Source organism: Lissotriton vulgaris, chromosome 7, assembly GCF_964263255.1.
Source record: "Lissotriton vulgaris chromosome 7, aLisVul1.2, whole genome shotgun sequence".
Taxonomy (NCBI): domain Eukaryota; kingdom Metazoa; phylum Chordata; class Amphibia; order Caudata; family Salamandridae; genus Lissotriton; species Lissotriton vulgaris.
This window is the reverse complement of record NC_141695.1, coordinates 433,607,243-433,633,389: the sequence shown is the minus strand read 5'-3', so window position 1 is coordinate 433,633,389 and position 26,147 is coordinate 433,607,243. Positions and strand designations below refer to the sequence as shown.

Below are 26,147 nucleotides of genomic sequence, written 5' to 3'. Positions count from 1 at the left end.
AAGAATGCCTCAGAAATTTTTTGCACACTTCTGCAGAATGGAACTTGGGCAATAACACTTCTAGACAGGGCAGTAGAAGTGACAATATTTTTTCAGACTATCAAACAACACCTAGTAGTGGCTCCATCAATAGAATACAGGTTGAAACATGGAATAGACGTACACTCTCCAGACAGGTCAGTGATGTAGAATTACAAATTGAAAAGGATGCGTGTGCAAATTTAAAGCTGCATTCTGGTCTCATTTGTCCAATGCCTGTGACATAAATTTTGTAGAGGATGATTGACCACCATCATTTATAACTAAGCACCTTTAGGTAAAGTAAGAATGGAAGCATTTTCCTCCTTAATACCTGAAGAACTCAGAGAAAAATATGCATGTGAATGGGTCTTAAAACAGGCTCCTGCATTGTCTAGAAACACAGCGGATGGGACAAAGATTTTGCATCGCATAAGATTCCCATTAGTAGTGAGCCCCACGTTCAGGCTCAGTACCCATTAAAACCAGAAGCTAAACGGGATATAAAGGTCAGCCGTGATCAATTAAAATTTCAAGAAAAATAATAGTGCCTTACTATTCTTCTATGAGTGTGTCTATTTTTCTAATATTAAAACCCGGAAACTTATATAGAGTATTAAAAATTTACAATACTTGAACAAGCACGTCTTTGGACTGTTATACAGACTACCTGTTCCAGTTCTTGGAGTAGAAGGCATGCTCACTGCGATCCTGCCTCCACTTCCGGGTGCCAAGAAAAATGTAAAAGTGTCAATCAATAACATCAGAAAGTACTATGTTGCCAAATCTGTTTAACAGACAACAGCTGTCTTCTGTGATTCAGGAATTACAACGACATCCGTCTTCATACAGAGCCAAAAAGGTATTATGATGCTGTTAACATCACTGAATAAACTGGGCTTAATGGCGTAATTCGGGAAGGAGTTCCTTTATGAAACGTTTGATCCTACAGGAATGATTCAGGTCTCTTATGTTTTAATACGTTGTTTGGATGACATTCTCACAACAGGTTTATTTCAAAGTCATGGGGCATCAATGCTTTTAAATTACTGATGGATGACCTGGGTTCTTATGCTTCACTTGATAATGAAGAGCCCGATCTAAACACAAAGAATCATCAGGAGATGCTCTGTTCTCCTTATTACAATCCTCGAACTGACATGTGACATGTAAGAAACAACACCAAACTTAATTGGGGGTAATACCAGCTTGAGAGGCAGCACTGTGACTTAAATTGTCAGATTATCACATCTGTAAAATCCAATAACTAGATGTGAGTAAAGATTAACTAATAATTTCAGAAACGTTTTAATATTGAATGACAAAATCATAAGTAAATGTCATGGTCCTGAAGAACATTTGGATATAGGTTATTTTTTTGTATTCATGAAGGTTGGACAATGGATACATTTAAGAAAATAGGTCTAAGAACAATTAAATTGGGCTAAGTGTTATCTTGGACTGTATCATGATTCCGTTTTAGTACTATGCTGGCACAGAATAGGTTCATGCATCTGTTGCTTTTTAAATAGCACATAAATTAATTCAGGAAATCTCTGAGTTAGTGCATAGGCTGCAGACAGCAACGCTTGGTGTTGGGAAACAAAAGTCCACTGCATGATGTACAGTTGTGTCCCCTGCCCTGCATGCCAAAAGTGTGAGAATCTGTGATCCTGGCTTCTGGATTTTGGCTTGCTACACACTGATATATTGTGTGCTCAAAGGGCTAAGCCTGGCTTCAGTACAATATATTCTGGACTTGTTCTAAACCTGAAGGGGAACTCATGCAGAAGTGTGTCACTAACATTGTTGAGAAAAGTTGCCCCAGTAGTGGGAACGAGAAGGTTAGCTTTCTCCTTGAAGTTGTTAGGTTCTTTGTGATCCGAAAAGCTATTAATTAGTCTTCATGTAACTTCCATTTAGTGGATGGCAGGGGGTGAAGGGTGAACAATGCAGAATCTGTTGCCATTGAAGGAGAGTAGACTTTTGGATACCTTCTTGATCTCTGTCAGAAGTGTATGCAAACAGCCAGGGTGGTCACTACTCTTTTGCACCTTTGTGGTGGATGCTTCACCTCAAGCCTGACCTGCTGTGCAACACATCACTCTATGTATAGGCTGGGTCAGGCAGATCGATAGCCAGGCCTGGGCGCATCATAGCGGAACCAGTTCACCGAAGGCAGCTTTCAAGACTACATCCTCTCTCTGCGTAAACCACAGAATCACAAAAAGGAGGCCATACTTATAAGTTACAAAGGTATTTGTGAATGGTTTGTGACTCTACCTGTTTACGGCTCATCAATGTGATATAGCATACATCATTTGCAAGTATGAAAGCCCAAGTATTGGCTAATGCCGAACAATATGTTTATTGAAAGAGTGAAAAAAACAGTGTATGTAACAGAAAGAAAGCATCTAAATAGAAATTTCTTGTACAAACCTGACCTACTTGTACGTAGTATTCAACCCCATAAAGCGCTTTATCCAAAATGCTACCAGTCAGAGAATATGGAGTTTTCTTACCTTTTTCAGAGTCTGGGGACAGCTCGAGAAAGCTCCGGCAGAACTCATCTGTAAGATAAAGATACTGATTTAAGCACTGTAAAGCTAATTAATATTCACTTGAAAGTGGAATCCTTGTCGAGCCCTTCTAAGAAACAGAAAATAACGCAAGGTGCATTCTAATGGCATCAGATAATACCAAATAGATCAAAACAAACTGTCCAAGTTCCACAGCACTGTAATAGGTCAGGTAGTAAATAGGGATAGTGACTACTGGGTGATGATTGGCAACATGTGCTGGTAATTGGGTTCTTTCTTTGGGATAGGAGTTTACAAGCAGGGAATTTCAAGAACTGCAAATTCTTCCAGCCAGTTGTCGAAGAGAGACCTGATTTTAGACAAGGGTATGGTGCAGTCATTAGGTCGAGCCTCTCAATGTGCAAGTGCATTGAAGAGGCAAGACTATAGCGTCTTAAACAGACTGTACCTAACTGGGCGATTTGGTGCTGTGCCCGTGGCTTTTAGGTCAATGCGCAAGCGCATTAACCTAAAATGCGCGTGCACATCACCAAATCGCCGTCTGTTCCCTCAGCCGCACTCCTCCCACACCTTTGAAGTGAAGCTTAGCTTCACTTCAAAGGCCCCTGCAGCTTTCACACCCTCTCCCTGCTCCGCCCCCTCCCCTGCCCGCCGTGAGGCATTTCTCCCCCGCCCCCACTTCTCTGCCTTTCTTCCGTCACTCGGCCCCCTCCCCTGCCTGCGTTTTACGGACTTCCTTTTATCCTGTGCCCTTTAGCCCTGTTTCTTTTTCCCTAATCTTAGACCGTATTTTCTCCAAACTGTTCACACTATCTTTCTCAGTCGTTTGTAAATAATTGCATGTCATACTAAACTATAGCACTAAATGCCAGTTTTGCATATCACATCATTACATATAATTGTGTTCCATTTTTCATAAATGTATGCGAACTAAAAGAAAAGAAATTTACACACATTTCACACACCTTTATAAATACTACCTGCTTAGTGACCTCTACCTTTTCCTCAAACTTTCTCCTGCTTGCTTTGTCTTTGTTCCATACATCACCGACGAGGCAGTAAGTGGGCTAATCAGCAAGCTCATGCTACCCTTCACCTGGTTTTGCCAACACTAACCTACTATAGCAAGTGTTTCGATGTCTTCTTTCTCCCTTCCCCATCATCCTCTTCCTTATCTTGCAAAGTTTGAAGTGCTCAACACCTTCCCAGTGAATCGGGTACAGGCAGAACTCTCAGCAAATAAATTCCGTCAGCCGCAGCTTGACACAAATGCATAAAACACTCACTGGATCTTAGCATTTGTGAAGGCCGTAAAGTGTGTGTTACTTTGTGCTGGGGGGAAATTAGTAGTTGCTCTTCCATATGACGTAAAATAATAAAATGACCCTGCCTAAGGCTATAGGCCTTGTTTGTTTATGTTAAAGCCAATAGGAGCTGCTTATTTTAGTGAAATGTCCATGTCATTTTGATAAAGGCAATAGGATTCTGGGTATTGTTGCACCACACGTACCACAGGCTGGAATCCTGTCCCTTGATTTTTGATATCCTTAACAAAGCCAGTAGGCACACCTTCTTGATAGTGAATAACTGTTCAGATTTTTGCTATAGGGATATAAAGGGGTTTTAATATTTTGAAGGGTATGGCTTGCTGGTGCAAACATTGTGCTTGAAGCCTCAGAGATAATCAGTACAGGCTCTCTTTAGAAGGTTTATTGCCCACTGTGACCTTTCCTTATAATATATGACTTAAACACGTGTTATTCTGTGACACCCATTTATGAAGTGTTCCAAATTGTAATTCCACCTGCAGTCCTGAACGTATATACAATTTTGCACATTGTATTTAGTTATGTGTGTAAAGTACGTTTCCATATTAAAGAAAGCTGTCTGTCATAGTCTTCTTTTAAAGCAAAGGGGCTATTGTTGGGAGACGTCTGCAGACTGTGTCCAGGAAACGGCCTTTTCCCAAAATGCACCCGAATAGCGGGCTTCATTTGGACAAACGGGACGGATATTTGCGAAGAGTGTACACATATTTATTTTACACTCCAGGGGAACACTTGTTCTAGTGTGTACCGTGTGCACAGCAAGCCGTTACCTGCGCACACACGCCCACGGACACACACACAATGGTGCAAACGCGCGCGCACAGACACATACAGAGAAACACACTTGCACGCATATAGACACACACACTACACACAATAGCACGCACATTCACATTAACGCAGGCATGTGCGAGCACACATACACACGAACATACATGTCGTTTTGCAAAGAGACTCCCACAGATGATGATAAACACCCGCAGGCACGCATTCACACGGAAACAGTCGCAAACACACAAACACTTCTACAACAGATGTCCCTTCAACCATTTTCTAACAAAGACTGACAGAGACACACAGACCTTCCCAGAATAAATGCACGTAAAAACGGACAGACACGCACCAGGACACACCACACAGACACACACTGTAGGGGTGTAACAATGTCCTACCACTCACGCCTCCAGGGTCACCAGGTCACGTGCATGTTACCCACCTGTGTGCCACTGCTGTTATGTCAATAATGTCCAGCTCTGCTGATACAAGGCTTCTAGACAATATACACAACCACCCCATCCACCACCGCATCCACCATCACCACATCCACCGCATCCACCACCACCGCATCCACCACCACATCCACCATCACCACCACATCCACCATCACATCCACCACCACCACATCCACCATCACCTCCACATCCACCATGACATCCACCACCACCAAATCCACCACCGCATCCACCACCACCACCACCACCACACCCACCACCACTACATCCACCACCACATCCACTACCACCACCACCCCATCCACCACTACCACCACCACCGCATCCACCACCGCATCCACCACATCCACCGCATCCACCACCACATCCACCGCATACACCACCACATCCACCATCACCACCACATCCACCATCACATCCACCATCACATCCACCACCACCACCACCACATCCACCACCACCACCACCACATCCACCATCACCTCCACATCCACCATGACATCCACCGCCACATCCACCACCACATCCACCACCATCACATCCACCACGGCCACATCCACCACCACCACCACATCCACCACCACTTCCACCACCACCGCATCCACCACCACCACTTCCACCACCACCGCATCCACCACCACCACATCCACCACCACCACTACATCCACCACCACATCAACCACAACCACCACCCCATCCACCACCACCACCCCATCCACCACCACATCCACCACCACCACTGCATCCACCACCACCACCGCATCCACCAGCACCACTGCATCCACCATCACCACATCCACCGCATCCACCACCACCGCATCCACCACCACATCCACCATCACCACCACATCCACCACCACATCCACCATCACCTCCACATCCCCCATGACATCCACCGCCACATCCACCACCACCACATCCAACACCACCGCATCCACCACCACCACCACCGCATCCACCACCACCACACCCACCACATCCACCACAACCACCACCCCATCCACCACCACCTCCACATCCACCACCACATCCACCATCACCTCCACATCCACTATGACATCCACATCCACCACCATCACATCCACCACCGCCACATCCACCACCACATCCACCACCACTTCCACCACCACCGCATCCACCACCACCACATCCACCACCACCACCACTACCCCCACCACCACTACATCCACCACCACATCCACCACAACCACCACCCCATCCACCACTACATCCACCACCACATCCACCACCCCATCTACCACCCCATCCACCACCACCACCGCATCCACCACCACATCCACCGCATCCACCACCACATCCACCATCACCACCACATCCACCATCACCTCCACAACCACCACCACCACATCCACCATCACCTCCACATCCACCATGACATCCACCACCACCACATCCACCACATCTGCATCCACCACCACCACATCCACCACCACCACCACACCCACCACCACTACATCCACCACCCCATCCACCACAACCACCACCCCATCCACCACCACCACCACCGCATCCACCACCGCATCCACCATCACCACATCCACCGCATCCACCACCACCGCATCCACCACCACATCCACCATGACCACCACATCCACCATCACATCCACCACCACCACATCCACCATCACATCCACCATCACCACATCCACCATCACCTCCACATCCACCATGACATCCACCACATCCACCACCACCGCATCCACCACCACCACCACACCCACCACCACTACATCCACCACCACATCCACTACAACCACCACCCCATACACCACTACCACCACCACCGCATCCACCACCGCATCCACCACAGCCACCGCATCCACCACATCCACCGCATCCACCACCACATCCACCGCATCCACCACCACATCTAGCATCGCCACCACATCCACCATCGCCACCACACCCACCATCACATCCACCACCACCACCACATCCACCACCACATCCACCACCACATCCACCATCACCTCCACATCCACCATGACATCCACCGCCACATCCACCACCATCACATCCACCACCACCACATCCACCACCACTGCATCCACCACCACCACTTCCACCACTTCCACCACCACCGCATCCACCACCACCACATTCACCACCACCACCACTACATCCACCACCCCATCCACCACCACCCCATCCACCACCACTACCACCACCTCATCCACCACCACCACGGCATCCACCATCACCACATCCACCACCACCGCATCCACCACCACATCCACCACCAGCATCACCACCACATCCACCACCACCACCACATCCACCATCACCTCCACATCCACCATCACCTCCACATCCACCATGACATCCACAGCCACATCCACCACCACCACATCCAACACCACCGCATCCATCACCACCACCGCATCCACCACCACCACCACTACATCCACCACCACATCCACCACCCCATCCACCACCACCACCACATCCACCATCACCTCCACATCCACCATGACATCCACTGCCACATCCACCACCACCACCACATCCACCACCACTTTCACCACCACCGCATCCACCACCACCACCACTACATCCACCACCACATCCACCACAACCACCACCCCATCCACCACCACCACCGCATCCACCACCACCACCGCATCCACCACCACATCCACCGCATCCACCACCACCGCATCCACCACCACATCCACCACCACATCCACCATCACCACCACATCCACCATCACATCCACCACCACCACCACATCCACCATCACCTCCACCACCACCACCACATCCACCATCACCTCCACATCCACCATGACATCCACCACCACCACATCCACCACATCCACCACCACCGCATCCACCACCACCGCATCCACCACCACCACCACACCCACCACCACTACATCCACCACCACATTCAATACCACCACCACCCCATCCACCACTACCACCACCACCGCATCCACCACCACCTCCGCATCCACCACATCCACCGCATCCACCACCACATCCACCACCACATCCACCATCACCACCACATCCATCAGCACATCCACCATCACTACCACGTCCACCATCACATCCACCATCACATTCACCACCACCACCACATCCACCTCCACATCCACCATCACCTCCACATCCACCATGACATCCACCACCACATCCACCACCACATCCACCACCACATCCACCACCACCACATCCACCAACGCCACATCCACCACCACCACCACATCCACCACCACCACATTCACCACCACTTCCACCACCACCGCATCCACCACCACCACATCCACCACCACTTCCACCACCACCGCATCCACCACCACCACATCCACCACATCCACCGCATCCACCACCACATCCACCACCGCATCCACATCCACCAATTCCACCGCATCCACCACATCCACAACCTCCACCACCACCACATCCACCACCACATCCACCCCCACATCCACCATCACCACCACATCCACCACCACCATATCCCCCAGATCCACCACCACCACATCTATATGTGTGTGGCTATGTGTGTGTTTAGGTGCAAATGCAATGTTCTTGGATTTTCGTCACAATAAAATACACTGAACATAATCTTCACAAAAGTTATTTACAAACGTTTAAGCTATTGCCATTATAAATTACAATAACTTTTATTTAAGTATTAATTATTTACAAAATTAAAAGCCATTGTTATTTGTAATATCAATACATCTAAGTCACGTAAATACAACACACATTGCATTACAAATGCTATAGGTGTCACATTTGCAAAAGTTAAAACTATTGACATTGTAACTGAAAAAGCTATTAATTTTGCTACTTTCAAAACCAACACATAAATAAAAAAAGTGTCATTTACAATACCAATAGCTCAAACTTTCCTAATGCGAGACCTATTGCATTTCCAATGCTTGTTTTTCTAACCGTTTATTTGCAAAACGTAAAAACAAACTAGAATTCCCACAGTCCTGCTTACCTAGGCATGAAATGTAAACATAGAAAAGATGGGGTTTGGCCACGGAGGCGACCGAGCTGGCTGCTTCTGCCTGAAGTGCCGCCGGCCGGGCGCACATCTGCCTTGATTCCGCGATGTAGGAGCGTCCCTGCTTATGCAGAACACTCACCTTTGGCCCCGGAGACTGCGGGGATCTTTCTGATGTCGGACACTTGCGGCTGAGCTCCCTGGGACTGGGGCGATGCGTGCCGCTTTGAAGACCTGATGCGGCCCTGCGGCGGCTCCCGGCGTGGACGACGACTTCTTCGGGGGCGGTGAGTCTCTGCCCCGGCGGGCGTCCGGCGCTGCCTTGTGCTCCCCCTGCTCTCCGGGCTCTCCTCCCCCGCTCCCACTGCTACGGCTTTCGCTGGGTCCCCCTTGCTGGCTCGGCGCTCGCCGGGCCTTCTCGGGCCTTGTGGAAGGAACCGCGCCGGGGCCTAGGGTATTGGTCTCGGCGGGGTGTGGGGCGGGCTAGAGAGGAGGCCCTGGTATCCCACCCGGGGGCTGGGGCGGCGCTGGTCCTTATTGGGTGCGCGGGCTCCCCCCTTTGCCTCCCTGACTGAACAGTCTCCGAGTCGACCACACGTGGGCATGATTGTGTTTCTGCTGCCTTGCTGGACCCTTGTGTCCCGATCCGGGGGGCGCCTTCTGCCACAAGCCCTCGGCCTCCCCACTGATGCCTGACGCCCATTGGGCGTGTTGACTCTCTTCAGGAGGCATGTAACATTAGCGCCTCGCTGTGAGCTGTTTGCACGACTGTGAACTGCGCCCGGTGCGTCCCGCCTGGCGGTGTTTGCCTGGTTGGCGTTCCTCGCTGGTGGGGTGCTGCACTCTCACCGGCAATTTGCCCTGCCGCTGCTGGGTGCCTCTCTGTCCTCCATTTGCGACCTGCTCTGGTACCTGTTGCCTCGCTACTTTGATTGCCCTGTATTGACTTAGTTGCCTGCGCTCTGGCTGTGATACACCCATGTATTCGCTCCTTCCTGGTCTCCCACTGGTCGCTCCACGGCTATTGTACTTCGGGGTCTCTGCCACGTTCCCTCCCTCTTCTTGTATGATGGGGAAAAAGGATGCTAAGCAGAGGTTGCTGCAATTTGATAAGGCTGCTAACCCTGCATCGACTGTCCCTCCTGATTTGGCTGGTGGGGCTGGGGGCCCTGATGACACCAAGACCCAGGCCTCCCTTGCGACTGCCATGGTAGCCGCGAAGAGGGCTGGCTTTAAGGCGCTAGATGGGTGATTCTACGATCTTGATAAGAAGTTGGCTGATATGGGAACCAAGATTCAGGCCCACGACCCGAGGCTGGATGTTGTGAAGACGAGGGTCTCAGACGTGGAGGATGGTGCTTCAACCTCCTTCAAATGGCTGGAAAGGGTTGAAAAGATCCTCAAGGAAGTAGCTATTAAGAACGAAGATTTGAAGGCTCGCAGCCGCCGGAATAATATCCGCATTATTGGCGTTCCGGAGACGACATCCACTAGCCGTATAGATACTTTTGTAGAATTGTTGCTTGTGGAGCTGTTTGGCAGGAAGACCTTCACGCAGGGCTTCGTAGTTGAACGTGCGTATAGGTCGCTGGGGCCGCGACCCCATCCGGGTCTTTCACCATGGCCCATTATTGCCAGGCATATGAACTTCAGGGACAGAGATGCTGCTGTTCGCTCGGCCCGTGATATGGGAGATGTCCAATGGCAGGGCAGCAAGCTGGCTTTTTCCCTGACTTTACCATCATGATTCGGGAGGCGAGGCGCAAGTACAATGGAGTAAAGGCGCCTTGAGGAACCTGGGGCTCAAGTACGGCATGCTGTATCCTGCTCGATTAACGGTGGATGTGGATGGCAGGCCTCGCATATTTGACTCTCCCACAGAGGCGCAGGAGTTCTGTCAGAACAACAAGAAGAACCGTTCTGGCTCTCCAGTGGTGCATCGCCCTCCCTCTCCATCACAGGGTGGATTGCAGGACAGCATAGAACTTTTCTCCCTTCCCAGGACTGGTTGACAGATTTTTATGCCTTAATCGCTGTGTTCGACTATGTTTGCTACATGCATACATTTTTCTTCTATATGATTATGTTGTTCTTTCTATTGTCCGACCGGCGTGGTGTTGTCACGCCCTATGGTGGACACCAACATTTCTTTCTATAATGTGTTCTCTTTGCTATGTTCATCTTTGGTTCATGCAACCTTGTTACCTGTGGCATTGCAAAAGCACTTGGTTCGCAATGATGGGGTAGGCCTCTTTGGGAATGTTAGGAGGCTGGGTGGTGTGTGGGGGGCAGGTTATTCGTTCAATATCAATGGTTTTTGCTATATTATTGATCATGGTTCTTGTTTGCGGCATGCGGATCACATGCATTGCGGTGCGATTTTGGTGCTACATAATCAATGGCTACACTAGGGCGGCAGCCCGGTCCTTCCGGGCTCTCTTTGATGTCATGGAATGTCAGGGGATTGAATAATACTAGGAAACACAGACCGGCCCGCCACCACATTGGCATTATGTTTCTGCAGGAGACACACCTGTCTAGCTCAGACCACACTTCGATTGCGGCAGGTTGGGGCTCCCATAGACATTTCTCCAACTGTAGCCACTATGCCAGGGGGGTTACAATTCTTATTCACAAAAGAGTCCCTTTTTCTCTTCATAAAACTTTGATTGATGCCGAAGGTCGTTTCCTGGTTGTCACTGGGGCACTGATGGGACACAAAATTTAATTGGTTGGTGTTTATGGCCCCAATGTCGATTCCTCATCTTTCTTTCATGAACTGCAGGTTCGGCTGTTGACATTGGATTCTGGGCTCTTGATACTTGGGGGGATTATAATTTATTATTAGACCCATCCAGGGATAGTACTTCCACTTCCCCTGACACCAAACCTCGTTCCCGTCAAGCCCTCAGGGAGATATCTTCTCACTTTTCCTTGATAGATGTCGAGCACAGACTTCATTCGCATCTTCCGGATTTCACGCACTGCTCGGGGTTTCATAACCCATGGACCAGGATAGACTTTGGTTGGTTTCTCCGGGGGTGGCTGGTTAGCTGGATGGTATACACACTCTTCACTGCACGCTCTCAGACCATTCCCCTGTCGTGCTTCAATTGAATATCCCCAGAACGGGCGGTTAGGAACGGCAGTGGCGGTTCCCCAGAAGCGCTTTACTGGATCAGGTTTTCAATGAGGAGGTTAGACCGGCAATAGAGGAGTATTTTGAACTGAACACTGGGTCGGTTGACACCTGGGCGGTCCTGTGGGAAGGATTCAAGGCGTACATTAGGGGAGTTTGTATTGCCAAACATGCCGGGGTCCTGCGGGATCGCCGCTCCTTGATTTATCGCATTGAGAAAGACATTGCTGCCTTGGACCGTGAGTTAATTGGCTGCACTTCCAGTGCGGGAGAGGCACGTTGCCTGGCCCTGCTGCTTGAATTTAGAGAAATTGCTGAACTGGAGTTACTGTTCCTTAATAAACAACATGCTGCACGTAGGTATGGTGAAGGGGATAGACTTGGTAAATTACTGGCGCACAGTCTACGCCCTCTGCGCGATTCAGCTTATGTCACCGAAATCACCGGCCCACTGGGCGACCCACTACACTCTACCCCGGAAATCTGTGATTCTTTTCTTTCATACTACAAAACATTATACACTTCTAGAATTACCGGGGATCTGCGTGACCAGGGGGACTATCTGTCCGAAATTGCACTGGTCTACTATGAAAGATACATGCAGGATTTTTTATCCATCCCCATTTCTCCGGACAGCATAGTTGAAGCTATTGATGCGTTGCGAGGCTCTTCTGCACCTGGGCTTGACGGCTTTTCCGCCGATTTCTGGAAGGCATACAAGGACATCCTGGTGCCACGCTTGGTGGAGGTTTATGCGGAGTCACTTGAGGTTGGCACCCTTCCTCCGACATTCAGAGATGCGGTCATTATCCTACTTCCCAAACCTGGGAGGGACCCCAAATTATGTAGCTCGTATAGGCCGTTATCGTTATTGAACCTAGATTACAAAATATTGGCTAAGGTAATTGCAATTCGACTGTCTTTACTATTGGAATCCATCATTTCGCCGGCGCAGTCTGGCTTTGTCCCTCACAGGTCCACTTCCCTAAATCTTCGGACCTGTTTTGCCACTAAACTTGGGGACCATAGACTAAAGGATATGGTAACCATTTATAATGCCAGGAGTGTTTCTTCTACCCTTTATGGGGTTGGCATATGGGGTTATAGTTTCGACAAATCAATTCAGCAGGAAGAAAATAAGTTCCTCAAGCGGCTGCTTAGTGTTCCTAGTGTTCCTACATCAGCATCTACTGAATTGATCCACAAGGAGGTTGGCATTGATTACATTGCAGACCTTGCAGCTCTATGTCCCCTTCTTTTATTGCGGTCTATCTGGTCTAAAAATGAGACAGAGTTCACTAAATCGATTATTATGGACTGTATAAAGTTAGAGTACTGTTCCCATATTCTATGGTTAAATTATATTCATCACTGGTTCAAGCTTTTATTTAATGTCAATATTTACACAGAGGGTACAAAAGGTGGTGGTGATGGATGGAGCATCTGAATCAATCAAGCACTCACACCCAGTCAAAAGATCTGGGTTTAATCCATCACTGTTCTTTAGCCCACTCTGCCACCCCAGTTCAGACATGGCTACATGCAAATCAGTCTGACCCTGTGACTCATGGGAACAGTCCCGCCTGAACTGCCAAGCCATGTCTTCCCTGGACGGGAAACAAGCTTCCGAGGACCGGTTTCTGGCATTCCAGCCGTCTTCAGCTTGCTTGAATCCAGTGGCAAAGTGAGCAAGGGACTCACGTCTGAGCATATCCTGTCACACTTATGGCGGCCAAAAGTGGTACAAAAGGGGGTGGTGATGGACGGAGCATCTGAATCAATCAAACACTCACACCCAGTCAAAAGATCTGGGTTTAATCCATCACCGTTCTTTAGCCCACTCTGCCACCCCAGTTCAGACATGGCTATATACAAATCAGTCTGACCCTGTGCCTCATTGGAACAGTCCAGCCCGAACTGCCAAGCCATGTCTTCCCTGGACCGGAAACAAGCTTCCGAGGACCGGTTTCTGGCATTCCAGCCGTCTTCAGCCCAGCTTGCTTGAATCCAGTGGCAAAGTGAGCAAGGGACTCACGTCTGAGCATATCCTGTCACACTTATGGCGGCCAAAAGTGGTACAAAAGGGGGTGGTGATGGACGGAGCATCTGAATCAATCAAACACTCACACCCAGTCAAAAGATCTGGGTTTAATCCATCAACGCTCTTTAGCCCACTCTGCCACCCCAGTTCAGACATGGCTATATACAAATCAGTCTGACCCTGTGCCTCATGAGAACAGTCCAGCCCGAACTGCCAAGCCATGTCTTCCCTGGACCGGAAACAAGCTTCCGAGGACCGGTTTCTGGCATTCCAGCCGTCTTCAGCCCGGCTTGCTTGAATCCAGTGGCAAAGTGAGCAAGGGACTCACGTCTGAGCATACCCTGCCACACTTATGGCGGCCAAAAGCGGTACAAAATATTTACACAGAGCCAGATTATATAGCCCAGATATCTAAAAAGGAACTTAAGAGTACCTTTCTTGCGTACAAAAGAGATGCACGAAGAACCCTGCTTGAAGACCAACCCACAGCAGTGTTCTATCAGCAATTGGGTCTTTATGAAGGTGTTCAGGCCTATTTGACAGAAGTAACAAGAAGCTCACACTGCTTTGTATTAACAAGACTCAGGTTAGGGATTGCTCATCATTTTGTACCTTTCCCATTCATGAGGAAAGGATCAAGTACGGAATGTCCGTGTGACAACTTGTCAAAACAGAGTAGCTGCCATTTTTTACTATTTTGTAAATTTTATACCTTTTTAGGAAAATGTTATCTGAAGCCTATCTTTTTAAAGTATAATATTCGATCCACTGTAAACACCATGAAATTGATAAGTTCTCTGGAAAGCCCAGATATTTGTTTTTATTTAGCAGTTTACATTCTTAGATGCATAGCTGCTAGAAAATCTATTATTTTATGAAATCCTTTATAGCTCGGTATAACAGCACCTCAGGAGACCCGATTTGCTTCGTTTTAAAAACAATTGTTAGTTCTTTGATTTAGGCACAAGTCACTTTACTATCTTTATGTACTTAGTTCTGAAAGTGTGTCTAACAGTTGCAAACATTTTTTAAGCTAGACTAAAGCTTTTTTTTTATTTTTTATTTTGCACTAGCAACTTTATTGTACATTTGCACAGCTGTAATCAGACCAAAAATTGGCTATGGCGCTTAAAAACTGCAATTTGTTGCTTAGTTAAATATCTAAGACTGAATATGTATATGGCACTGATTTGCGGAATTTGCACTTTTTCTGTATATAACTTTGCACTAGCCACTTTTTCCAAATATGCAATGAAATATTTTTTGCGATGATTACACTTTGCACATTTGGTTTTAATCTCTGTATATTATTACAAGTGTATATTCAATAGCAAATAAATGCGTAAAATAGGTCATTGATATGTTGAATAGGATTAGAACATGATGTTTATGTAATTATTCTGTGCTGCTTATAAGGTTGTGCCTTGCAAACCGCATAAAAGCTTTTTGAACTAAAACTTGAACTTCACTGTTTTGCATTGGATCAACCCTGCCACACCTGCTGCTGCCGTCCTATTGGATGCTAAAAAAGCATTCGACTCCCTTGAGTGGCCCTTTTTTTGTCAGTCATGCGGCGGATGGGTATGCCAGAATTTTTTGTCTCTACGGTAGCGTTGCTATATACCGGACCCACCACTAGATTACGTCTCAATGGTACTATCTCTGACCCTTTCACTCTCTCCCGGGGTACGAGACAGGGATGCCCCCTGTCTCCGCTTCTTTTCATTTTGGCCATGGATCCCTTAGTGTGCCATTTTCAGGAAAAACACTAGCACCGTGGTCTTCAGTTTCGAACTGGTCCCCTTCTTGTTTCGCTTTATCCGTATGATACTATTTTATATGTCAGAACGCCCCAGTTGAATTTGGAACCTTTGATATTGGAAATTATTCGGTTTGGTAAATTCTCAGGGCTCTGCATTATCTGCCACAAGTTATCTTCCCGCTTACAGCTGGCACGACCGCCTGGACCTGTGAGTTCCCCCTTGAGTGGTGCAGCGACGTGGTTAAATACCTTTGGTGTTTATGTCCATCTTGATACCATCACTATGATTAGGCTTAATTACGGCAGGGCTGTTAGTTCCCTTGAATCACAAATCACGAAATGGCTGGGCTGCCTTTATCCATGGCTGGTAGAGTGGCCATAATTAAGATGGTAGTCCACTCCCTTTTTTTTTATATCCTTTTACAATATCCCCATTTCTCTCACTAAGACCTTGTTTGCACAGTTGCGTACACTGTTGTTGCGCCTTGTTTGGGGAGACAAGACACCTCGGGTTCGCTGGCAAACCTTGACCCTGCCGTACAAAAGGGGGGAATTTGGGGTTCCCTTTTTTTTCTTTCTGTATTACCTCATTGCACAGTGTTGTTATGTGCATCGCTGGTTTCACCCGGACACGCGTGTCCCATATTGAAGACTAGAGGCAGATCTGGTATTCCCGCACCTCCTTTCTAATGACCTCCCCACTGGGTTCCCTCGAGACCCCCAAGACATTCAAGCGGTCTCCACCACATTCTGGGCGTGGGTCAGGTTACGCAGACTGCTTGGACTCGACACACTGTATTCTCCTGCACTACCCCTGCCCAATTCTTCTCTGCTTCCCGTTACGGGCGAAGTTTTGGTCCAGCGCACGTTAGATAAGTTTCACATACTTACAATAGGCGACCTATTCCCTGATGGTCACATCTCCTCCGTTACAGAGGAGGCTCGTTTTTCAGAGCGATCCTTTATGGACACTTTTGTCATGACTCTTCTGTACTCAATGATTCGGGCCACATTCCCGTCATTTCCCTCAGCCCCCGAACCTACCCCGCTGTTAACATTGTTGATACAGTGTCCTACTGGCGCACACTTGGTTTCGAAATTGTATAAACAGTGTGGGGCGTCAAGACCTGTATCTGACGTTAAGGTGCGTGCGGCCTGGGAGGCGGATCTGGGTATGCCGTCACGGACGATCAATGAGAGCAGTGTTACAGGGCCACCAAGGAAGTTTTGCTAGCAGGCACAAGTTTCATTTTAAATTCCTTTGCAGAATGTATCACACTCCTGCATGCTCATATAGCATAGACCACAACAGACCCCATCATTGCCCGAAGTGTTTGGCTCCCTTTGCTGACTTTGCTCACCTCTTCTGGACTTGCCCCAAGATACACCGGTATTGGTCTCTTGTTCATTACACATTAGGTGACATGCTGTCCGTGCAGCTTACGCACACCCCTGAAATCGCACTGTTGGGCTATGTGGCCAACTCCCCTAAGAAGATAAGTAGACTGGCGGCTCTGTGCTTCCTGTTGGCCAAGCGAGAGGTTGCCCTTTTATGGGGCAGCAAAAGAGCCCCTTCCCTGCAGGCATGGCTCCGTAGTCTGGCATTCTACAATGTAAACTGCAAAGAATTCTTTACTCTGATCCCTAGTGTGTCACGTGCTGTAGACATCTGGGGGCCTTATAGGGACTACCTTACCGAGATGCAGTCTGACCGGGACTCGCTGCCGTCGAGCGGCATTGTTCTACAGGGAATTGGCTAGATGTCAGCTCTGAGAGAAGTATTTGATTGGCGATCTACTGCTTTGGTTTAATGGTGGTTGCCAGGTGTTCCTTCTTGTAATGCTTGGTCATTGACACGATCTCTATGTCCTCTTAGTGCGACTCACCTTCTTGCCTTCATTGGATGGGTATCCTCGACTTATTACCAGACTGCGCCATCTATTTTCATTTAAAACTGTGATCATTTTATCTTATATTTGCTGTAAATGTGATCTATTGCTGCTGATGTAATAATCTACACTGTAATGATTTAACTTGTTCTTTATGCAAAAACTGGAAAATAAAGTATACAAAAAAAAATAGAAAAGATACAATCAACACCTTATAAAATAAGGCAGCAACACAAGAAACTTTCTCTTTTCTTGATGTCCACAAACGTTTTTCACAGACCATGTGTGAACCTAAATAATGGTCCTCCTTCCAGCAAGATCTTGTTCCTGCAGCTTGACACGTAGTTAGTTGTGACTTCCGCTAAGATTAATAAGAAACATTCATAAACAGTAGTCCTCTGGGTAGAAAGAAATATTTCCGTGGTGGAATAATACTCTTTCGCTTGAATAAAATCTAAACTCTCTTTCACTACTACAATGGTATTAGAAGACAGGAGGCTCAGATAAGCATTTTGAAAGCATTTTTAAAACTCTGCAGCATGCTAAATCAGATTGCAGTAAAAAGTGACACTCTTGACTATTGTGATACCCTCAAGATGCTTTCTAATCCTGACCAGCCCAAAAGGCTTTACTGGCCATAGCTCCCCTGACTGAGTATGCCCCAAAGTCACATGTATCCACTTAACCCATCTAACCTTGTAGTTTAGGTTGCTGGTGTGAATGGCTTCCACAGAGCTAACAAGTGCAGAGTAGAAGGTCTCATATCCTTGTTTACCTCCACATACCTCCAAGACTTGGCACCTCACACAGCTTATGTTGTGCAGTGAAAGCAGGAAAGTCCACATAAGTTGACATATTTTTTTGTATGCTCAGTGATGTTAAACTACACCCCTCCTGGAGTAAAAGTATTTGTAGAAATACCTAGACCCTTACGCCTGACTCTCTCCTAAAGGAAACTAAACACGACAATGTAACCAATTTATCTCACAACAAATTAAATGTTCATTTCCATTCCGATACTGGAATCACTGAAACCCCAAATTCACATCTCACATCGCAGAGTACTTAGGTTCAGGAGGGTTATGTAACTTAGGGGCATATGTATGAAAGTTTGGTTTTGCGATTCTCAAATAGCACATTTTAGAGAATTGCTATTTGAGAATCGCAAAACAAGATGTATGTAGGATTTGCAAAAAGATTTGCGAATCCTACATTTTCCTTAATTGCGAATCGCAAAGTGCGATTCGCACTTTGAAAAATGCAAAAAAATGCATTTTCAAAGAAATTGCAAATTACCACCAACTTGAAGTTGGTGGTAATTTGCGATTCCTTGAGGCCAAATTGCACTTTTTCTGTGCTTCTTACATTGAATTTAAGGAATCGCAATTTGCGATTCCTTAAATGCAATCGCAAAATAGGGAATCGCAAATTTTCCGGCTCCTTATTTTGAATTCCTAATAGCGCTTACTGAGTTGTTTCGATCTTCACACAGGGCATCATTGATCGCCTTTTTAAACACCAATATTTTTTGAAGATAACAAGACTTCATTCTACCAGGTATATTCATCTAAATGTTTGATGACAACGCATAGGTTCTAGTCCAGCGCTCTTCTAATAATAAGAACATCCAATAATTTTGAATATCGCTATTCCCTGTAGCGTTAGTTAATTACGAAGTCTCTGAGTAAGATGAGAGTCATTATAACAATATCTTCGCATACAGGCTAGGACATGATATAAGTATATTTGTGTCATCTAGCCCTTTGCAAAATTGTCAAAATGGTGGTCAGATATACACATATAGTGTGCAATCGAGACCGTACTAAATATAAGATGAATAAGTGTGGCTTTAAAATCCACGTTATTCAGCTAAAGGTCTTTCTAAATATGAACTTTAGGGGTTTACTGATTTAGCAAAACTGATTATGTTGCAACATAAAAAGTTACTAGTGTTTACAAAATGAGAAGATACACCCTTTGAATATAATGTTCAGATAAATGAATATTTAAAGAGGGCCGTTTCACAAATGATTGCTAGGTTGTATATACTCAGTATGTGATGCAAATATGTGATATATGTATAGATCTTTGAAATTAAGTTGTATGTCATAGTTCTCAATCAAAGCATCAATGTAAATTTTAACTAAGTGTCCAAACTGAAGCTTTAATGCATATCTGAATTGAGTCAGACTGGAAATCACTGTCTTTGATATAGAGAGGTTTGGTGTGATATGCATATATTACTATTTGTGTCCCAATATAGGGGATTGAGACTGTTTTTTAATTATAACTCGGTCTTTTAGGGTTTTCAAGATATGATTCATATGTCCTGAGGATGGTCTCATCAACTCAAGATTAAAGACCGAAACGTCGACATATACGCTTTCTCTGCTTAACTAATAGATCAACTGTGAACAGGCGGATAAGTGCATACAATTGTTATAGAGATTTTTCTTTTGATTGCTATTTCTGAAATATTCTTCCTATAACATTGTTATTTATTCTGTACCCTTTTCTCTAATCGATTCTTGAGTATTAAATACAATTTTTTCATACACATCCTCTCCCTCTCTTCCATTTCGATCACTTGAAGTGACTTACGTAAATTGACTGAATATCTGTTGTTGTTGCTTTGCACTATTGGTCTTATGTGTACAAGGCCGTCAAGTACTGTTTGAAATTTTGTCTGAAATACATAATAACAAAATCCCTTGAAAGTACTTTTACCCTATCATATCCTTATTTTGCCAGTCAGTTTTCCATTAATACATACCACTAAGCCCATTGCGATCGCAAACACGTTTGCAATTACAATTTGGAATTATACATATGGCCCTTAGTCCTTTCAAGAAACTGCACACCAGAGGATGCTCCCCTACTGGTTTCAATCTATCTTTCGATGCCCTGCTGACACGCTGATCTATACCTGTTAATTGTCCCCAAAAATTTCTTCACTGCCACCTGTGATTCCAATCAGTTTACCACACCTAAAATATGTGTTGAAACAGAATCCAGACTGAGCTCCAGACAGCAGCCATTCCATACCTCCCATGCTGATCTATAGGTTTTGACTGCACCCCCAGGCCAGGATGCTTGTGTGTACCCAGAAGCAGACCTGAAAGTCCTGGCAAAACCTTAAATGCCCTGAAAAGTTCTGTGCCACCAGCACTAGTTTGTCCTACAGCAGAAGGCTGTTGCGCAGCCCATACAGACTTCTCAAAAGATTAGGGACTACCAGAAGATGCATTAAGATCCTCCTAGATAGTTCCAATAAAATTGGATAAAAAGTTGGCTCTTCTATAATTGGGTTACTACCACCACAGGCACTGCCTGTTTCTGTATCTGGAACAAACATCTGGATATCATGCCATATGGAGGAAAAGCATAATGTTGTCTTCCAGACCAGTCATGAAGAAAAGACCTCCGGATCTGGTCTTCAACTGAAGAACTTTCCAAGCTGAGCTGTTAGCCTGGAGACAAAGAGACTTAATTCCAAAGGCCCCCAAATCTTGTTTAAAACCGTGAATGTTTACCCATCCAAGCTGTTGTCTCCCCTACTCCTTGAACATCAATCTGCCACCATTTTGGCTGACCCTGGAGGATACTCTGCTATCAGATACCTCCAGCTGGAGACAAAACTCCCACAGAGCCTTGGCCAACTCTACCAAGAGTTTTGATCTTCTGCCCCCCAACTTGTTTACATTTCTAACTGTTGTCAGATTATCCATACAAAGGAGCCCTGTACATCTTGTGCTGCCCTACACAAACTCAGGATTGCAAAGGAGCCTACAAGAATATCTAAACAATTTATGTGGAATGATTGCCCCTTCCTGTTAGATGTGGGGGTCTCTAGTTGGCACAAGTAGGTACTTGTGACAAATAGGGACCCTTGCCTCTAGTCAGAGTAAGGGGGTACACTCCTAAAATAACCTCTGCTCACCCCCTTGGTAGCTTGGCACGAGCAGACAGGCTTATCTCAGAGGCAGTGTGTAAAGCATTTGTGACCACATACAGTAACCCAGTGACAACACTACAGATGGACACCACACAAGGTTTTCTATAAAAAAAACTAGCAGCCCGTCCCGACGTTGTCCGGGTATGAATTGCTGCCGGCCAGTAGTATATTGTTTTGTAGGATTTCGTTTTGATAGCATTTCTTATCTGTGACAGGCCTGTGAAACGCTCCGATTCACAGTGCACTGCTGATGCACTTAACCCCTTCCATGCTCATGACATGGTCAGCTCGTCATGAGGCACGGTTGAGCTGTGCTTATGACGAGCTGACCTTGTCATGAAACTATAGTATTCAAGCATTTTCAGCACAGGAGGGGAAAACCCCTAGCAGCCAAGGTGTTAAGAGTGCGCGTTCAGTAGTGTGTGAACTCGAGTTTCCCTACTTTATTTTTCCTTGCAATATTATATAGCGCGAACTCGACAACATGGCATGTGCACAATTTACATTACAGAAGAACACATTCATTTGTGGTAGGCACGGGGAGACAAAGCGATTTGCCTGGAATCACAGGATGTTGAGCTGATGCCGAGATTTGAACGTAGCTCCCCAGCTCTAAAGTTCGCAATTCTAGAACTTGTGGCGGGAGGTGTGTCTAAAAGTGTATGTCGGTGCTGGCCATCAATGAGAGAGACTTGTGCATTTTTCAAATGGGTGGTGAAAAAATATGAGTATGTTGCAGGAGATGTGGGCTGCCGTGCCACCAATGTACTTACCGGGGGAGGGTAAACACCCATTATTCCGCAACTTTCTTTCCGCATACCATCACTCTGCATGCTTTCATTACGAAAGTACCATGACTCCGCAATGCCATTATAACGCATGGCATTACATTTTATATGCTTTTACCACGCATATATTTACAATGAAATTTGTTGTAAATGCATGGATGGTAAAAGCATGTTTTTTTTAAATGTTTGGATAAGTATGGGTATAGGGGTATATGTTTTGGGGTACTGAGGTATATGTTTTGGGGTGTTTGGGTATTTTAAGGGTTCAGATATAGTTTTGGGTTTTGGGGTACAGGGTTATTTTTAGGGTTCAGGGCTAGGTTTGGGTTTTGGGGTACAGGGTTATTTTTAGGGTTCAGGGGTTGTTTGGGTTTTGGGGTACAGTGGTATTTTTAGGGTTCAGGGCTAGGTTTGGGTTTTGGGGTACAGGGGTATTTTTAGGGTTCAGGGGTAGGTTTGGGTTTTGAGGTACAGGGGTATTATAGGGTTCAGGGCTAGGTTTGGGTTTTGGGTTACAGGGTATATTTATAGGGTTGAGATGGGTTAGTGCTTAAGGGTGTTGGGGTATTTTAAGGAGTAAGGGTGGGTTATGATTATGGGGTGCAGGGGTATTTAAAGGGAGCAGGGTGGGATTAGCACACAATATGAGACATGGCATGAAGGGCGTAACGTATCACACGCGCCCAGCGTTTGTCACGCCCCAGCACACGCCCACAGCACAACGCAGACACGCCTACAAGGGACTACTTTGCTGGCACAGTTCTTATACCTTTTAAATGTATATGGTGGGCGTCTGCATAGCCTATGTCCTTCATCTGCAACTGCCCTTTCCAACGCTGTATTGGGTGTTGTGATTGGTGCTGTGGTTCCTGAGATTACCCGCCTCAAAGGTTTGGGCTCTCTCTTTATTATATTAGTATGGATAAGTATACTTTAGATAGATTTACAAGACCATAACGACAAAAATACACAATTCTGTTCCTCTAAGATGGTAGTTTTAGCTTAATTCTGTTCAGTTCTTAAGATGCGACCCTTTGCATCAATGTACCTTACGATGCATTGCTCTTCCATGACCAGCAATGTCGCAGCAAGGGAAATGCGGCAAAGTTCCAGTGCAAAGAAATAAAGACGTGGAGATCTTACAGATGCAGCACGCTTCTCAGTGGATGCGAGAAGTTCTCGGTACGACGCGTGGACTGCAGCGGCGACACCCTTGTTCAGAAGTGCGACAGCTTCAGCTGTGACTCTTCTCCCACGTTTGCATGAAGCTTCCGCACAATGCAACAACTACAGCGGCGACATCCTTGTTCAGAAATGCGATGGAAGCAGCTCCGACGGGGGCACGCTTCTCGGTGGTTGTGAGGCGCTTTCCTCGATGCGGTGCAATGCGACAGTTCTAGCGGCGACACCCTTGTTCAGAAGTGCGAAGGCAGCAAAAGCGACAGCAACATTCTTCTTTCTTGTTGCAAGACTCTTCTCTCGATGCGGTGCAGTGCGACAATTCCAGCGGCGACACCCTTGTTCAGAAGTGAGACGGCAGGCAGCAGTGACGGCGACACACTTCTTCTTCATTGCGAGACGCTTCTCTCGATGCGGTGCAGTGCGACAACTCCAGCGGCGACACCCTTGTTCAGAAATCCGATGGCAGCAGCAGCGACGACAAAACGCTTCGTTTTTGTTGAGTCGTGCTTCCAGCCCCTTACGCACGCAGTCCCTCAGAAGGTCCAAAACAGCAGCAAGAACTCTGGGGAGCTGGAGTGAAGTCTGTTGTCCCTGAGACTTCAGAAGGAGGCAAGCTCTTTTCCAAGCCCTTGGAGATCCTTCACAAGTTGAAAGCAAAGTGCACAAAGTTCCCTTTCTCCTCTCTTTGGCAGTAAGGCAACCACTGCAGGCCAAACCCCTAAGATGCACTTCAGCTTAGGAATAGTCTCTCCTCAATGTCTTCAGGTTTCACCCCTCATCAGAGGTTTCTTCTTGTAGTCCAAAAGTGATCTAATTTCATGGGATCAGGGTCTCGATATTTATACCCCAAAATCCTTTGTTCTCTGAGGGGAGAGGGGCCTTTGCCTAGTCCAAACCAGTTCTGAAGCACTTTGTTCACCAGACTTCTCCTTTCCTTACACAGTGCAGGGCAGAGACATCAGATGCCCCACAGGACGGGGAGCCAGCATTGTGGAAGGCAAGTACAGACCTGGAGCTTTTTGTTGACAGGATTCCTTCTCTTCCTGTCTCTTGGATTCCCCCAGCCCTGTCACTCACAAACTCCAGACAAGGAATACACAACCTAGAAGAGGCAGGCTTGAAAGGTTAGACAAGAAAATACCTACTTTCTAAAAGTGGTATTTTCAAACACAGAATATTAAAATCAACTTCACTAAAATTTGTATTTTATCATTCTGAGTCCAGGCATACTAAACTCGAATTTCCACCATGTTCTCTGAGTCAGTTAGGATCATAAGAATGTAATAATGTAACTGCCCAGTCTGGCCTATGGAGAACAGGTAGCCTTGCAATAGTGAAAAACTACAATGGCTGTAATTCCCTATTAGGACATGCCACACACACCAGGGCATGTCCTGCCTTGTACTTATAATGCACCCTGCTGTTAGCCCTACCACAGGGGTATCTGATATGAAGAAAAGGGAAGGTTTAGGGACTGGCAAGTGGGTGCACTTGCCCAGTCAGCATGACAGTACCAGACTGCACGCAGGCTCTGCAATGGCAGACCTTAGACACATTTTACAAGTCTGCTTCTGTGGGTGGCACAACCAGTGCTGCAAGCCCACCAGCGGCATTTGGACTTACACGCCCTGGGCCCACTCAGTGCACTAGACTAGGGTCTGACAAGTATACCAAATAGCCAAACATGGAACCACTGTTTTATATATCAATTAACAAATAGGGAGCACTCGCACTGTGGCACAGGACAGCAGTGGCACAGTGCCCAAAGCATCTTACACCAGCAAAAATACATTAGACAACAGCAAAAATGGAATGGAGACCCACGCCAATGGTGCCAGGTCTAACACGTTTCCCCTCCAGCTGAAATGTGGGGAGAACTTCCCTAAGTGGGAGTTCTCATCACTAAGGCGGAAAAATCTAGACAGACCATCAGAGTTGGTGTTTTCTGTACCAGGGCGGTGTTCCACTGTAAAGTCCATACCCTGTAGGGAAATGGACCACCTTAACAGCTTTGGATTCTCACCCCTTATCTGCATTAACCACCTGAGGGGCCTGTGGTCTGTCTGAACCTGGAAGTGAGTCTCAAACAGGTATGGCTTCAGCTTCTTCAGTGCCTAGACCACAGCAAATGCCTCATGCTCAATAGCACTCCACCTCTGTTCCTGTGGAAATAACCTCCTACTAATGAAGGCTACAGCTTGATCTAGGCCCTCCTCATTCATCTGTGACAAAACCGCCCCCACACCATGCTCTGAAGCGTCTGTTTGAATGATAAACTCTCTTAAGAA

The 26,147-nt window shown here is 46.6% G+C and overlaps 1 protein-coding gene across 1 annotated transcript in view; it reads right to left on the bottom strand.

Annotated features, from left to right (window-relative positions):
* Window positions 1–26,147, bottom strand: part of LOC147701795 (germ cell-specific gene 1-like protein) — a 124,040-nt gene that overhangs the window by 11,915 nt on the left and 85,978 nt on the right. The window contains exon 3 of the mRNA XM_086928701.1: window positions 2,541–2,588. Within this exon, the coding sequence (XP_086784827.1) occupies window positions 2,541–2,588 (48 nt within the window). The remainder of the gene's footprint in view (window positions 1–2,540; window positions 2,589–26,147) is intronic.